The 16,252-nt window shown below is 44.6% G+C and overlaps 1 protein-coding gene across 20 annotated transcripts in view; it reads left to right on the forward strand.

The window, feature by feature from the left end:
* Positions 1–16,252, forward strand: part of MICAL3 (microtubule associated monooxygenase, calponin and LIM domain containing 3) — a 756,715-nt gene that overhangs the window by 579,942 nt on the left and 160,521 nt on the right. For 19 of the 20 annotated variants that reach the window (XM_029599822.1, XM_029599821.1, XM_029599828.1 and 16 more), the window contains one exon: positions 14,600–14,743. The exons of the other annotated variant lie outside the window; for it this stretch is intronic. In XM_029599822.1, the coding sequence (XP_029455682.1) occupies positions 14,600–14,743 (144 nt within the window). The remainder of the gene's footprint in view (positions 1–14,599; positions 14,744–16,252) is intronic. 20 annotated transcript variants of the gene reach the window in all.

Below are 16,252 nucleotides of genomic sequence, written 5' to 3' on the forward strand. Positions count from 1 at the left end.
TGATCTAAGTGCTATGAATGTAATGATAACTGCTTGTTTCTCCTGCTTATGCTTATCTTACTAATTTTGTTAAATATTCACTTTGCGGGTTTGAGAAGGATGGCCAATGCACCTGCTTTTAACATCTGAAGACTATGTTTCAAGTATAACTTGGGTAACAGATCAAATGGGTAGCACTATTTAAATATAGTTCACACATTTGCCAAAGGCATAAAACCACTCCAGGCAGGCTCTGCTTAGCAATGGAGTAGATAAACTGGAAGAGCTTGGTGAAGTGAAGATTGCACAGAGCATGCACTCTTTATGCTTGGATCGAGCCTGTGCTTTTGTTTTCTCTAGAATTTAATGCTTGTTCTGCTGTGCTATACCTGTTAAGGTAAACTTAAAATAAATAAGCAGCCTGCTTCATCCCAAAGTAATAGTGATTTAAAAGAAATCCAAGAATCCTCAAACTGATACAGGCAGTTCCACTCCAGCTGTGCATTTTATGAACATGTGCCACCTTGCTTCAGTCTGTAGTTTTATATGCCATTTGCCTTCAGTTAAGGTTTGTTTTTTTAAGTTTAAAAGTTGTCAATATGTATTGCAACTTTTAACATAATTTTTTTTTGGGGGGTTTTCTAAGCATGTTTATAATTTTTCCCACCTGTACTCCACCTCTTTTCCTTTCAATAGAAAAAATGAATAAATGCCAACAAACACATTAACAGGAAGATCCTTTGGGGCATACAGTGGTTTGATTACTAACTGTACTAAATCCAGCATGCAGGTTCATTGAATTGAATGAATGACAGGAGGCGGGTGCAGTTTGCAGCAATCCATGCTGTTTGAGATGGAAAATCTGTCTTTGTTTATATGCTTCTCTTTGTCTGGCAGATGCACCCTGATTCGTTGTAGATAACTCCAAGAGGATGATGCCATATTAAATAATTTACATAATTAGTTTTCCAACTGTTGGGTCCTACCACAATCACTAGATTGGAGGATAGTGTTGCACAGTAATTAATTCTCTGATAATAAGCAGGTGCAATGGAGCAACACATGGGCCACACATCTGTATCTTATGACAGCATAGACATATAACCTATATTTCCTCTTCATCCATCCAGAGCAGTCCAGACAAATGGGCTATGCCTACCAACCCGCAGATAGAGACAGAGACCAACAGGTTTTCTGACATCACCCTATATAGGTTCCTGTGCTGACTTCAGCCTGCCAGGATTCTCTGTATTCAACAGAGATGGCAGGTGAGTATCCCATTCTCAACTGAGGCCTGATTAGGCTGGATTAGAGGAGTCCAAACTGAGGGCAGCTCCTGACGTGAAAGGCTTGTGCTCCCTCCCCCAGTTGGCATCGCCTTGCGCCAGGGGGTTTTCAGTAATTTTCTGGAGTTGACTTCAGACTAGGTCCGTAACTAGGCATTTCCTTTCCCCCTCTCCCTTCCCATTTTACCCTCCTACTGTGTACCCTGTTAGGGAATCTTCTCCTTATAAGCAGCAAAAAAAAAAATAGAGGTGGGGGAATTCCTCTGGTCTTTCTGTGGTTTTTGCTCTCTTGTGTTGATAAAGTTAAATCCGTCACTGATCTTTTCTTTTATTGGCGGTGCTCCGGAAGAGAGCATACCAGGGTAAGAGAAACACTTCAGTCTCAGTGCAGAGGGGAGTCATGGCCACTGCAGTGGAACATAGGAAGAAAACTGCGCTTTGCAGCAGCTGCCGGGTGCAGCATCTTCAGGCCGAGGGAGGGGGGGAGCCTCTAAAGTTTGCTGGTCTTGTGCAGGGGAGAGAGACATCGAGCAGAGCAGTGACATCACTGGTCTAGGGGCTGCATTAGTGGAACCAACCATTCAAGCAGTTCTCAATGGCGGGTAATTTCTGAGGCCAGAGGGCTGGCCATGTTTGGAGCACAGCAGAGAGATGAGGAGTTGGAACCTCTACGGTGCAAAATGCTGATTTTTGCCTTGATAAAGTAAATGGTGGCTGTTTCTGTAAAGACTCAACTCTTTCCTCCTCAATTTTAGAAGTTACTTCTGCTACTTGGTCATCAGTATCAAAGTAATTTTTAATGTCCTTGCTCCAGGCATTCTGTATGAGGCAGAGTTTGATCCCAGGATCCACGCCAGTGATTCCTTCTTCTCTAGGGATTTATGGAGGGGTAGGGAGGAAGAGGCTCAGGAAAGAGGAAGATGTAGAGGTGGATGATGACAAATCCTCCAAAGGATTCCCTGAATGCCTTTAAGGTTCCAAGGGACAGTGTCAATGAGGAGGATTTGAAAGAAAGAGAATATCCTCCTGAAAGAGGTTGACTTTCTTAATTTCTCAGTCCTTTCTGGTGACTTTCTTAATTTCTCAGTCCTTTCTGGTTTTGTAATTTGAAACCTTTTTTTTTTTTTACTATCCACAGAAAGTTCTTCAGGCCTTGGTTTTATCAGGGCTTGATTATTATAATTCTAACTATTTAGATTTGCCTGCTTCATCCTTGAGAGCTTTACAGGTAATTCAGAATTTGGCAGCTTGGATGTTAACTGGTTCTTCTCATTTTGATTGCATAACTCCCATTTTTATACAATTTACACTGGTTATCCATTAAGGTGAGAGTTGTATTTGAAATATTGATAGTCATATAATATTGAGTAAAGAAACACCTTCTGCATCAGTTCCATATAAAAAAAATCTATAGGCTGAAGAGGAACCTGTGATCAGCAGGGCACTTTCTTTTGGATGTTCTATCAAGACGGCAGTGCGGCTGACTGAATTGAGAGACAGGTTATTTATGGTGGCAGGTACAATATCATGGAATAGTTTATCTGAGCTTTTACAAAAGGGGAGGCCTGTTTTGTAAGAAGAAACTGAAAATCTATCTTTTTAATCAAGCTTTCTAAAAGGGGTTGCTCATTTTATCCGGTTTCGAGGCTGTCTGTCATGCCTGTTTTTATTATTCTATGTGTAGATTATTCTACCTATGGTTGTTTTTTAATTTCTATTGTATTATTTTATGTGTGGTTTGTTTTTCTTTTGTTTGTCATTTGTAAGCCCCTTAGAATGGTGAATAATACGGCACATAGATGTTTTAATAAATAAAATAAACATTGAGCATTGCTGAAGATGAGGATTCCATTTTGACCAGTATCTAAAAGCCCTCTCAATCCTTTCTTAGATCTTATTGATCTAGATTGGTTATCTCCAGAAGCCTGTTTTAAAGGAGAGTGATTCTTAGCCAAATTGTACCCATTGGTTTCTAAAGAGAAAAAGCTGAAATTTCTTAAGGTAGATGTGCTGGTTTACTCAGTCACCAATTGAACTACCATTCTGGAAGTGCTGTTCTTAAGGATGTGCTAGACAGGAAAATAAGTTTTAAAGCAAGCCTTTGAGACTTCCAGTATGGCGCTTCAGATAGCTGCTTGTACCTGTATTGTTAACTAGGTTTATTGCAATAGGTGCATGAAAGTACCTTCAAAAGCTGTGGTTTGAATATAGATGAAGCTTCTCAATTAGAAAGTGAAGCAGATTTTTTGGCTGATGCCTACATTGATGTAGAGTGTGGCTAGAAATATGGCTTTCATCATGGCAGTTAGGAAGTTACTTGGCTGAGGAATTGGTCAAATTTGACAAAGCTCCCTTTATTTGGAGAAGACCTTAAAGATGGCCAAAGTCTAGGGAGACTACAAAGCATCTACTCCCAGAAGACAAACCTAAGGGCACTTTGTGTCCAGTGTAGGCTCAGAATAGATTTCAAGCGATTCAAAAAGGGGAAACCCTCAAGTAGTCAGAGGTCTAGGTTGTTTAGTAGGCGTCAGTCCTTTCGATCATCCAAAAGATGCAATAAGAATGGAGCCTTTAGAATGGCAAGAGCCTTTTGCAGTTCCCAATGAAGTTTGAGGGACCCAATCTCCAGGTCACAAGATAGACTGACATCTGTCAAAGTTTTAACGTAGGCGGGCACAAATCACCTCAGACTATGCTGCAGAACGGTTATGCTTTGGAGTGTTCCTGTCCTATTTTAAATGCGTTTATAGTTTCCCCTTGACACTCCACCAGGTGGCAGGTAAGGTCAACACTCCAACAACATCTCATGGAAGCGGTAGTGCTGGTCCTGAGGAACCAATGGGTTCAGGGCCAGTACCTGATTTACTTTGTGGTTCCAAAGAAAGAAGAATCCTTTTGCCCTATTCTAGCTCTGAAACAAGTCGTCAAGTTCTTGAGTGTATTGCATTTCTGCATGGAAACCTTGAAATCATTCATAGTGAAAATGAGACAAGGGGAATTCCTGACCACCTTGGATATTATGGTGGCATATCTGTACATCTCAATAAGGAAATGTCCACAGAAATTCCTTCATTTCGTGATGCTAAGAGGTCATTTTCTGTTTGAAGCTCTGCTCTTTGGGTTGGCCACAACCTCAAGAACTTTTACAATGGTAATTATGATAATGGTAGCAGTGCTGCCTCAAAGGAATTTTGGTTCACTGGTATCTAGATGACTGGTTGATTCGAGCACAGTCACACCAGGAGAATGTAACAGCCACAAGGAGAGTGATCCACTTATTGCAGGAATTGGGGTGGGTGGTGAACTTCTCCAAATACAGTTTGCTACCCTCTCAGACTCTGGAGTATCTGGGAGTGCTGTTTGACACAAACTTGTCATATTCATTTGACAGGACAAAATTCAGAAACTGCAGCACCAAGTTTGTTTCTTACTGACATTCAGGAGTCCAACGGTATGGCATTATCTTCAACTCTTGGGTTCCAGAGCGGGGGCATGGATTTGGTTCTGTGGGAAAGAGTGCACATGAGACTTCTTCAGAAGGCATTGTTGTCCAGGTGGGATCCTCATTCACAAGACTACTCTGTCAGACTTCCTGTTCCAGAAGAAGTGAGGATGAGTTTACAGTGGTGGCTCAATACCTGAAATTTGGAGAAGGAAATAGATCTCTAAATACTTTGCTGGCTGACTGTGACAACAGATGTCAAGCTGTTAGGATGGGGAGCACATTGTCTAGGTCAAACTATACAAAGACTATGGTAGGAAGAAGAGGCCAAGTGATCCATCAGTCTTTTGCCAGTCAGGGTGATTCGACTGGCCCTTCTGCAGTTTGCTTCTTTTCTCAGAGGGCAGGCAGTCAGATCTTATCAATCAATGCAACCTCAGTGGTGTATGTAAAATATTAAGGAGGCATCATGAGTTCCCAAGTGTCAGAGGAAACTGAACTACTGATAAGTTGGGCAGAGTAGAAAATAAGTCATTTCGGCAAAGCACATAGCCAGAGTGGAAAATATTCAGGCAGATTTTCTCAGTCGCAATTTTATGAACTCTGAAGAATGGGCGCCGTTTCAGGAAGCGTTCAATCAGATTGTACGCAGATGCAGTGAGACCCTGATGAATTTGATGTCAACCAGCAAAAATACAAAGGTGAGCTGGTTTTTCAGTCAGAAGAAGGAATAAGAAGAGGCAGCATCCAAAGGTTCTTTGGTGTGTTAGATAAAGGAGGTAATTACCTAGGTTTCCATTAATAGGAAAGTCAGAGCACATTCCACAAGATCCCAAACTGCTTTGTGGGCAGAACTCCGTTTAGTTTCACCGTATGAGATTTGTAAAGTGGCAACATGTTCCTCCTTACGTTCCTTTTTTTTAAGCATTATTGTTTGGATTTATGAGCCAGAGAGTATGCTGCTTTTTGCCTCAGAAGTCTTGAGAATAGGGTTGCCCATATTCCACCCATAAATATATTAAAGACCCCTTAATGCCATTTCACTTAAAATAGTCATCCATACGTTACATATATAATATTCAGAATATTGTATTATTCCAATTTTCAAACAAATAGGAAAATTTAGAAACATGAATTATTAAATATCAACTATTTAAATAATCCAATAAAAATAAAAAATAAGATTGCTGTGATGAAAGTCAAACTACTCACATACACACAAACCACTCATTCATACACATAAATTTAAATACTTACTAACTTAGATACCTATCTATTCATTATACAATATATCAGCCCAATATCTACACCAGCAACAATGTAACCTATCTATATATAATCACAACAAGAGATCCTTTTTTCACTACCCGCTCTGGCTTCTTCAGGGGAGTCAATGATCAAGAAAATGGCACTCTGTTGCATAGAATAATGGAAGATTATTTCTCAAATTAGGAATACATTCTGCTGTATTTACTGGTATCAGGAGTTATTTGGGTACATCCCATTTGTCTGGACTGGTCTGGCTGGATGAAGAAGGAGGAGACATTTATTCTTATCTATTAATTTTCTTTCCTTGAGTCCAGCCAGACCAGTCCAGAACTTTCTCCTAGGACAAGCAGGATGGTAGTCCTCACACGGGTGACATCATTGGATGGAGCATGGCACGGAACTTTGATCTCAAAGAATCTAGAGCTTTCAGCATGCTCTACTGAGCATGGGCAACTGTAGTCATCACCCTGCCACCTAGGCAGAGTCCCTCTGTCACTTTTTTTTTTCCACTGAGCTGTATGGTTGCAGAAGCCGTGTGCTCATGGTATTCAGCTTTGCTCTCTTCTCACAGTTTTTGTAAGGGATTTTTTTCTAGAGCTGCAGCTGTTTTCTTCCCTTTTCTCTTAAAGAAGTTTTACTCTTCTAATTTTCCTATTCATTCCAACTGTCTGCCGGCCGCATGGTGGGGTTTCCCCTGTGCAGCCTAGCAGAGTCTGTTACTTAAACTGCAGGAGCAGGGTTTTTTTTTGTATGTGTCTCCTCTCCTTGCTCTGTCTGATTTTTCTCTTTTTCCATGGTGCTAACAGGACTGACTTAGTCCGTTGGTGATCCATATAGGCCGCTGAGCTTGGGGACTCGCCTGAGTTTTACCCAGGCTGGAGTTCCATGGCGGTTCACCGATCGATCAACATCGATGGATTCAGACAGTGGAAGGATTGAGGACCATGCTATTCCTGTGGGGGGGTGGGAGCTCATCCTCCCACAACTCAAGAACTAGTCTCCACGGGCGGGAGCTCTGGATGACGTTGACTCTGTTCCTGCTTGCCAGCCTTGGCAATGCAGTCTCCCTGGGAGAGAGGGTGAGCGGAGCCTGGGCTAGCAGCTTGCTGCCACACCTCGGTCGGACGTGCACAGCTGTGACCAGCTGTGACGCTTTCACCGGTCCGTACCTCATTAATTGTGTCCGTTCCAGGGTCCAATCCCTGAATGAGCTGCCCTGGTTATTCAGGAACTCAAATAGTAGGTTAAAGTTATTTTTCTTTACAAAGTCCTCAAGTGGGGTTTGAACCCCCTCCACCTGGATAGAAGGCGGATGCCTTCCCCACTGAGCCAGCAACTCAGTTCCTGAAGGCTGGCTTCAAAAGTCCATCTCCAACCAACTTAAATCCACTGTTCCAAAGTATGGCCCCACTGGGCCTAACTGCCACTACCCACCGTATCTCTCGGGATGTTTTCCTCTTTCCTAAGATACAACCACCCACTGGCAGTTCTCCAGGCAAAATATCCTTGTTGTACGTCCAAACAAACAGAAGTCCCCACGCTCACCTTCTCTGTGATAGTGGTTGCAGTCCTTCACACAGTCGGGGAATATCCAATGTCAAAGTCTCCCTAAACAGCCAGGTAGCCCGATCCTTCCTCCTCAGTCTCCAGCAGGAGACTGAGACTGCTCTACTAGGGAGTCCTTTTTATCCTGTGGAGACTCCTCCTCCCATCGTAGGCGATTGTCTTTGGAAAGGCTCCTCCTCAATTTGGCCCTCCCCTTGAAGCCAAGGATTGGTTCCCAGACTCCACCCTCAACCTCCCACACCTGTGGTTCCTCTGGTCTTATAACCTCCGGGGAAAGGAACCAAGGGACATCTCTAGCCTGGTGTTGCCATATTTTCCTTCCCCCCTTCTCTTGAATCCTTGGTTCTGGGGTTCTTAACTGACCTCTCAGGTTTGGGACATAGACCCCGTCACACCAGCGCGCTGTTCGTCTAACGCAGAGGTCCCCAACCATGTCCTGGGGGCCCATCAGCCAGTCGGGTTTTCAGGATGTCCACAATGAATATGCATGAGAGAAAATTTGCATGTTATGGAGGCAGTGCATGCAAATTTTCTCTCATGCATATTCATTGTGGACATCCTGAAAACCCGACTGGCTGGTGGGCCCCCAGGATAGGGTTGGGGACCACTGGTCTAACGCATCAATATCGGAATCATGTTGGGGAAGGGGCCCATCTTCAGGTACCATAGTTATCTTTGATGCTGTCAAAGTCCAGGGTCACCCTCGTTGTTGAGCTGCGTGACTGCCAACGATGCCGAACTTTCCTTCTATAGTGTCGGCATCAGTGGAACTGGAGGCTTGCTGCACCAGCTTGGCATCAAGGGGGCAGAGTAAAGCACAAGTCGATGCCTCGAGGCCGCACTGCCATCTATACCATGATGCCATTGGTGCCACAGTACCCTCAATGCCCTTAGTGCCATGGTGCCCTCTGCCCTTGGTGCCACGGTGCCTTCGATGCACTCGCTTCTGTGCATGCGATGCCTCATGCCCTCGCTGCACTCAGTGCTGTGGTGATCATGGTTCTATCAATGCCACTGTGCCCTTGATGCCTGCAGAGTCCTCAATGCCATCGACACCCTTGATTCTTCAAGGTGCGAGCATGACCACCCTCGAGGCTGTCGAGGTTGAAGTGTTGGCAGGCCCTCAATGCTGTCAAGGTATGTAGCACTGATGCTGTGGTAACCCTCAATGCCGTCGAGGGGCATATCCTTGATGCCATGGCCCCCCACTAGGTTGTTGAGATGAGCGGCCTCTGTGCCAGCATGACCTCAATGCCATTGCGATGCGGTGCTGCCCCAATACCATTGATACCCTCAAGGCCATCGAGGTGTGGGGCCACCGTAGAGGCTTTCGGACTACCGATGCCTCTCATTACCGCCTCGATTATGTTGAGCTCCTCCAACAAGGCACCGGGTTTGCTATGGAGCACCCTTGTCACCCCTGAGGACATCGACCGCTGGGGCTCTCTGAAGCCCTTGCGTGACCCTGCAGCCCTCAGGTGGCAAGGGTTTTTGGCCTCTTACAGATCGAGCACAGGGCTAGCCATCTACCTGAGGTGAGCTGGTGCATCCTTTCGCAGTGGTCCGGTGCTCTCACGCCCACTATGGAGCATTGAGAAGCTCAGAGCTGTCCCTTCAGCTGATAACAGCATTGGAGGCCCCACCAGGATGTGCACACCATCAGTGTTAATTGGCACTAGCGAGACTCTTGTCAGCCATAATGCTTGTGAGGCCATTGTGCTCGCAGCATCGACACCCCTGGGTGAATAAGTGAGCCAAGGGGAATTGCTGTTGGCACTGGTGGTCATTGGTCCTTTTTGACATCGATGACCCATGGGTGGGCTGCAAGGCTTCTCCCTGCAGACGCCCATGGCTTCCTTGTTTGATACCTTCGGGCCAAGTCCCCGTCAGGGCCCTCGGGCGGTCGATGTACATAGGCACCTGTGGCGCCGGGGATCTCGCTATTTACCATTGAACTGGTTATGGTTTGGTTTAGCGCAGTGAAGGTCTTGGGTGCAGAGTCGTTGGGTGCCCTCGTGGTAGCTTTGCGTTGGTGAGCATGAAAGCACTGTGGGCCCTACGGGCACCGTCACTGCTCTGAGCACCAGTGGCTGCAGTCAGAGATTGCATGATATGTCCGCAGTACTCCATAAGCACCTGCTATTGCCAGGGACTTCGCTACTGTCATTCCCGGTGGGACTCGCAGGTTAGCCAGTTCCAACGCAGTTTCGAGGGACGTCTCGGAGAATTATTAGGTACTAGAGGGGGCCATGGCATAGCCCGCCACCCTCCACCATGCCTTACACAGAGCACCAGTGGTACTGGGGATGCCATCATTACACCTTTCTCTCCACTCCACTGGAGTTACTGTGATATTGATGCGCAACTTGCATGGTTGGAAAAGATAAGGCATCTATTCCAAGTGCCTCGGATGCTGGCAGGCAGCATTCTCCCTGTCTGTGCAGTCAGCCATACTAGGGTTCGCCATCTTTTGTCATGGTCTCCGCCTCCACGTCAGTCTGCACCACATAGTGCTGAGGAGCACTGGCATGGGAGGTGTCATTACACACTCTGTGCTTGGTCATAGGGCGGCATGTAGCCACCGACTCTGGCACGTGGTTCTTGGTCCTTGCTGGGGCGTGGGATTTCTCCCACAAGCATGGCGCTTAGGAACTTAGGTGTGCCATCATCCGTGGATAGGTAACCACTACATGAGTTCCGCCCAGCGTGTTTTTGCAGCAGAGGGCTTCCAGTTGCCCTCTGCGCCTGAGCGATTGTGTGTGTGTGTGGGGGGGGGGGGGTTTCCCTCCGGGCATTCATAACAGGTTATGTTCCGTAGCCGCGGAACCAACCTAGGACTGCATTCCTGGTCAGATCCTGAGGAGAGTGAACATCAAGAGAGTGACTCGGGAGTCCTCTCCTTTCTCAGCAGAGGAAAGTATCTTTTGACCTCTACCATGTCTGACTCCCTTTTTTTGTGGCATAGTCCCTGGGGCTCTGTACCTGAAAAGTTTTTTTTCTCTGATCCTGGGCCCCGATCCTCTGCATTGGCGCAACTCCTTGGAGACCGGGGCCGTGGAACGGCAGCAGCGGTCGCTGGACTGACGTAAGCTGGCGCCTGTCCGGGGATTGCAGTGGCAACCTCTCCTATCTGAGCCTGGCTGCCTCTCTGGTAGGTTGGTCACTTTGGCACCTCAGCAATCAGTGATTGTACCTCAACTCTTCTTCATGGAGTTGCTAGGTTTTTCAGGATCAGGAGGTCCTGATCCCGCTGCTTCCCTCTCCCCTCTGGAAAGGGAGATTTGTCAGGGTTCCAGAGCAACCCTTTTGGGTTCCCCTCTGGACACCTGATTGTGCGCCTCTTTGAGGGGTGGCCCTCATTTTCCGTTCATGGACAAGGGATGGCACTGCTCTGACTGGCACCAGCCACAAGAATAGTTGTGGATAGCACTCTCCGTTGGGCACTTTAAGACACAGCAGGTCTGTCCACAAGGGAGCCTGTCCATAGTTGCTCCCCAGTGACCCTCCAGGTTTCCCTCTGTTCGGGAGTCACTTTGGTATCTGCTGGACTCTGTGGGCATCTTCCTTGATCGCTATTGTCAGTCATTCTTGCCTGCAGGACCCTCCTCTGTGAGGAGCGTTTCAGTCCATCAGCTGGGTGATCGTGCCTTTCACCCTTTTGCCATGTCCATGGCTGAGGGAGTTGGTGGCCGAGTACCCCACAAAAGAGTCACTGCCGACTGCTCGCAGTAGCGTGCAAGCTATTCTTCCCCATTTTTCAGGATCATCCTGTCTGCAGACAGAGGAGTCCTGTGTCATGCAGCGTTGTCCATTGCTGGACCACGTTCTCCCTTAGGAGGGGAGATATATACACTCATGGCCTCAGCCGGGTGCTTGGTACTCTGTTTCGAGATCACCCTGGGCCTGCCCTGATGCCCTTCGGGTTTCCAGACTGGTAATGAAATCCATGTTCTACCCAGGTTTGCGCATGCAACTCCCAGCTTCCCACCTCCTAGTGGAGCCTTCGGGATTTCTCCCCTGAGGCAATCGCTCTCAGTTTCCGCTGTTTCAAGAAGACTTGAGGGCTCCATCTCAGTGGCATCTCAGTGGGTTACTCCCTGCTGGTTTTGGCAATGAGTTGTTTGCTTGTGGTTGATAGACAACCGAGTGACTTGTGCTTGCCCCGGCATTCCACTGGTCTGTCTCTTTGTATTTTTCGCTCCTTCCGATTGGATTGTCAGGGGGAGGGGAGGTAAAGCTAAGGTGCCCGTGGTATATCTCTGTATACCTGCAGGGAATTATACACCTCATTTTTTCCACTTATTTTCACCATTCTCTGGCCAATACTGCCTTAGTTTTTCTCCTTCTTTAGGTTGCCCAAAGGGTCTTCCTGCACCCCTTGCAATCCTGTGACAGGATAGATGAACCTCTTCTGACAGATGCTCTTGAGTGAGCTTCAGACCTATTTCCTCTCCCTGCTCTGGCTAAGGTCTGTTTCAGGGATTGTCTCTCATTCCGTGAAAACCTTGACGCTGTCCTGCACGGTCATCTAGGGCTGATGCTTCAGTATGCGGTGGCTGTCCCAGTCCCTGACATGGTTTGCTGCTTATTCTTCCAAGCATTAGCTATATCATGGACTGATGGACTCTGCTTAGGGGGACAGGGTGATGACTACAGCTGCATATGCTCAGTAGGGCATGCTGAAAGCTCTAGATTCTTTGAGATCAAAGTTATGTGCCGGGCTCCATTCAGTGATTTCACCCATGTGTGAGGACTAACATCCTGCTGTCCTAAGAGAATACCTGTTACAGTTAAGCAACTCTGCTTTCTCTGTTCTGACAAACATTTCATTTCAGCATCCTGTATATAAGAGAAGTGTATGAACACATTGCACTAAAGAAGTAAGTGGTTCTTTGAGGTTGTAAATAATTTATCTTTACTGTGTGTTTCCTTGGAAGCCCCCTGGCTTAGAGAAGGAATGGAATTCATAGGAGCCTGTAAAGGGTGATGTCAGCGAATGTGTTATCTGTCTTCATCTGCTGGTTGGTGAGCATAACCCTTTCATGTGTTCTGGTCTGGCTGGAAAGGAAATTAACAAGTAAGAATACATTTCTCTGTGTGGTTCATTGCACTGCTGTTATCAAAGAACACACATTAAGGGTAAGCAGTTTTGCTTTATCTTCCATTTCCTAATGTGAAAAGCAGTGAATACAAATTTTGATAGATATATTGTTCATAATCAGACTTAATATGGGGGATGTCACTTCCATCCCTTCCGTGTCATGGACATAACTGCAAGACAATTACCATGAGTGCTCAAAAAGGCATGGTGACTACAAAAAAGTTAGTATTCTAACCAGGACATAAATGTCTTTAATGTACCTCTGTTAGGTGTATGCATACCTTTCAGTTGGCCTCCAGAACTTAAAGTTGGCCCAGCCATAATATTAATTTGTGAGCCAAAATGTTTTTTGTATGTAAAGTTTTTAGCTTTCCATATTTTTCCCCTTCCTAGGATCACTGCCCAACAACATTAGCCAAGGACTAGGGACAAATTCTCTACTAAGGTTGAACTCCTTAGTACCACTCTTGAATCAACATTGATTTTTTCCTGCAGTAATGAACCTACATTTTTTAAGTAAAATGTATTTTAAAACTAGCTTCTAAAGAACTTGTTTGCTGGCTAGATTATTCTTATTTGTTGTAAATATCCAGAATATGTTGGCTTGCATGCTGCTATTATATTCTAGTGATACTTCTGGAATATTGTTCTTCAGTAATTCTACTATATTGGAAAATTCAGTTTTAATTGCCAACATTTTCACTATTTACATGCCTCTTATTCTTTATTACAAAGGATATTTATAGGAAAGCAAAATTTTGTCCACATCACAACTTAGGAATTCATCTGAAGATCTTGTTGAATACCCCTATCTAAGGTCTGGATCCTGCAGGTATGACCTCACAGTCATTTCCAGAGATTAGAATAGAACAAGCAAGATGTCAAATGAGAGTAAAGAATGGCCAAAAGACACGAGGATTTTTTTTTCACACAAATAGTCAAGGCAATTAGAAAAACAAACATCTATAAAATATAAACCAAAATTAGTCTAAATAAGTCATTACCTATTTTGGTGGGGGGGGTTTTTGTTTGTTGTTTTGAGCAATTTGTAGTTATCAAAGTTCTGGAACCAGACTGAAAAGTTTGTCCAATACATGGATGTATATTGAAGCTATTGATGCTCTGGAGATTTTTTTAATGAAATTGGCTATTAAATTTAAACAAGGAAGGAACAGTATCCACATGCTTATAAAATGGTGGATAAATTACACCATGTACAGATATGAAAATGAAGTCCTAGAGAGTCAGACTTGTCTAACAGGATGAAAATGGTGATTTTTTTTTTAGTGCAGGATTAGGTTAATCCACAGCTGTCCAAGTCCTCAGAGTAATGTTTTTTTCCATCAGGATACTACTACATTTAACCAAAGTAGCTAAATAAAATGTTATGCTGTTCATTCTGAAATGGAATAGAATAATTCTATTGGACAGAAGACTGCCTGGATTTAGACTTGTTTTTATCATTTTCAAGTACCTGACTATTTAGGAAAGAAAGAAAAAGGAGCCTTGATGGACTTGTATTTATAGTTAATTTAAGAAGACTACTTTTTTTCTCAAAAATAAGAAATGATAGCCCAAGGGATTTTGTTAGGAGATTTGCTCCTGTCATGTAAATATCCTTCTGGAAGACAGATGAGACTGACTTCGTGTTTTTAGGTTTTAGCAATACCATTCTCACCATTTTCAGATATTATCAGTCTTGGCCCTTCTTGAAAATGCTTTACTCCCAGGTAGTATCTCAGTATTTAAACTGAAGTGTCTTTATCAGCTGTCCACCTACTGTCCATGCAGCCCTCTCTGTCCATCACTGGCCATTCTTAGCAAGTTAACTCTTATTCATTCTTTTATGTCTTTTCTCCTTGTATTTCCTTTCCTATTGTGTTTTTCCTCACTTTATATTTTCCCCTCATTTGTACTCCATACTTCTCCTGTCCTGCCATATCTGGGGTATGCCAGCGGGGAACCTGAGACTGCAGCAGATTATCCATCCAGTGGATCCCCTAGAGATTCAGACAGATGCGCACTGGGCACACATCCGAGAGAAGGAGGAGGTGGAAGAGGAGGAAAGGGTTTCAACTACAAGGTCCTCTTCTTCCACAGGTAATCTCTGCCTGATGCTAATCTAACACAATCTGAGACCTAGGTTTCCATATAAACTGGTTGCTGCTGATTTGGAATACCAGAGGTTGGTGGTTCAAGACTGTAAGTGATTTTTCAGCTTGATTACTATTCCATCTGGGTATCTTCTTGGTATTGAGGTTGCAAAAGACTAAATCTAATTACAAATCTTAATTCCAGAAAACAAATACTGTGTAAATGCACGTTGTCAATGAAATAGTTTGCTTCTAAGGTTTTCACTACTGCTGCTTGAAGACTGTATTTCCCTATGTACAATACCTTATGGTTCTTCTGCCTTTTTGATCACTATCCCAGTTTGATATAGAAGGGTGCAAAAAAGTACTGCGTGGGTCAGTGCTTTGGCACTGGGAGATGGAGCTTTTACATTTGTGCTGATCTTTGTTCTTTAAAAGTGTGTGTCTTGGATGGATTCACACTGACTCTTATGACCTATTGTGTACCACCTAGAGCAGTGGTTCTCAACCTGGTCCTCAAGGACTGCCTGACCAGTCTGGTTTTCAGGATATCCCTAATGAGATATGAAAATATATCTTATCCATATTCATTCAGCTGAATTTTAAATCCCCTGCACTCGTTAAAAAAAACGGGGGTTATGCACGTGGCCGCACCGCACACATTTTCAAAGAGGCCCAGCCAAGCATATAACCCCCGTTATGCGCTGAAGTGCCGGACCCAAGGAAAGGGGTGGGGAGGGTTGGGGCTGGAGGTGGCCTGTCCGCTCCTTAATTGGAGCGGACTGGAAAGGAACTGGGAGAGGCCCAATCTTGTCACAGTGCATACTTTTTAAAAATTAGGCCCCCCTGTGCGTGCCAGCGCATGCATGTTATAAAACTGGCACGTCCATGTGCATGCACTGGGAAGCGTGCGCACATGGACAAGCGAATGCACCTTTTAAAATCTACTCCATTAGGAATATTCTAAAAAACCAAATTGGCCAGTCGGTCCCTGAAGATCAGGTTAAGAAACGCTGACTCAGCGGAACCGCTCAAGTTTATGGAACTCAGAGCTAGCTGTCAATTACGTTGATAATCATGTGCTCCTTTTCTTTAGCATTGGAGCGAAAAAAAACCTTCATTTTTCCTTTAGTTTTCCTTATACTTTGACACTTTTTTTTTTTCTGTATTCTAAATTAGGAAAATGGTCATAAGGATCTTCAGTTCATTTCCCTGTTAAGGTTTGCTGCCTGAAAATCTACTCAGCTTCTGAGAAGGCTTTTATTGAAGTATTCACCTAAATGCCAGTTCAGTTAGAATGGTCACTTTGCTATTCTTCTTCACTCGTATAAATATCCTGTGCAAGATATGATCTTGGTCAATTTCTTGTGTATCTTGTGGGGGAAAAAAATTCCCTTTCATCAAGTTGGCATTACTTACCCCTCAGTGTTTTCAGTGGATGCTGACGAGCCTTAAGTTGCAGTTTTCTATAACATGAGAAACACAAGGTTAAGGAAGGGAAACTGGAGAGAAGGGG

Source organism: Rhinatrema bivittatum, chromosome 4 (genome assembly GCF_901001135.1).
Source record: "Rhinatrema bivittatum chromosome 4, aRhiBiv1.1, whole genome shotgun sequence".
Taxonomy (NCBI): domain Eukaryota; kingdom Metazoa; phylum Chordata; class Amphibia; order Gymnophiona; family Rhinatrematidae; genus Rhinatrema; species Rhinatrema bivittatum.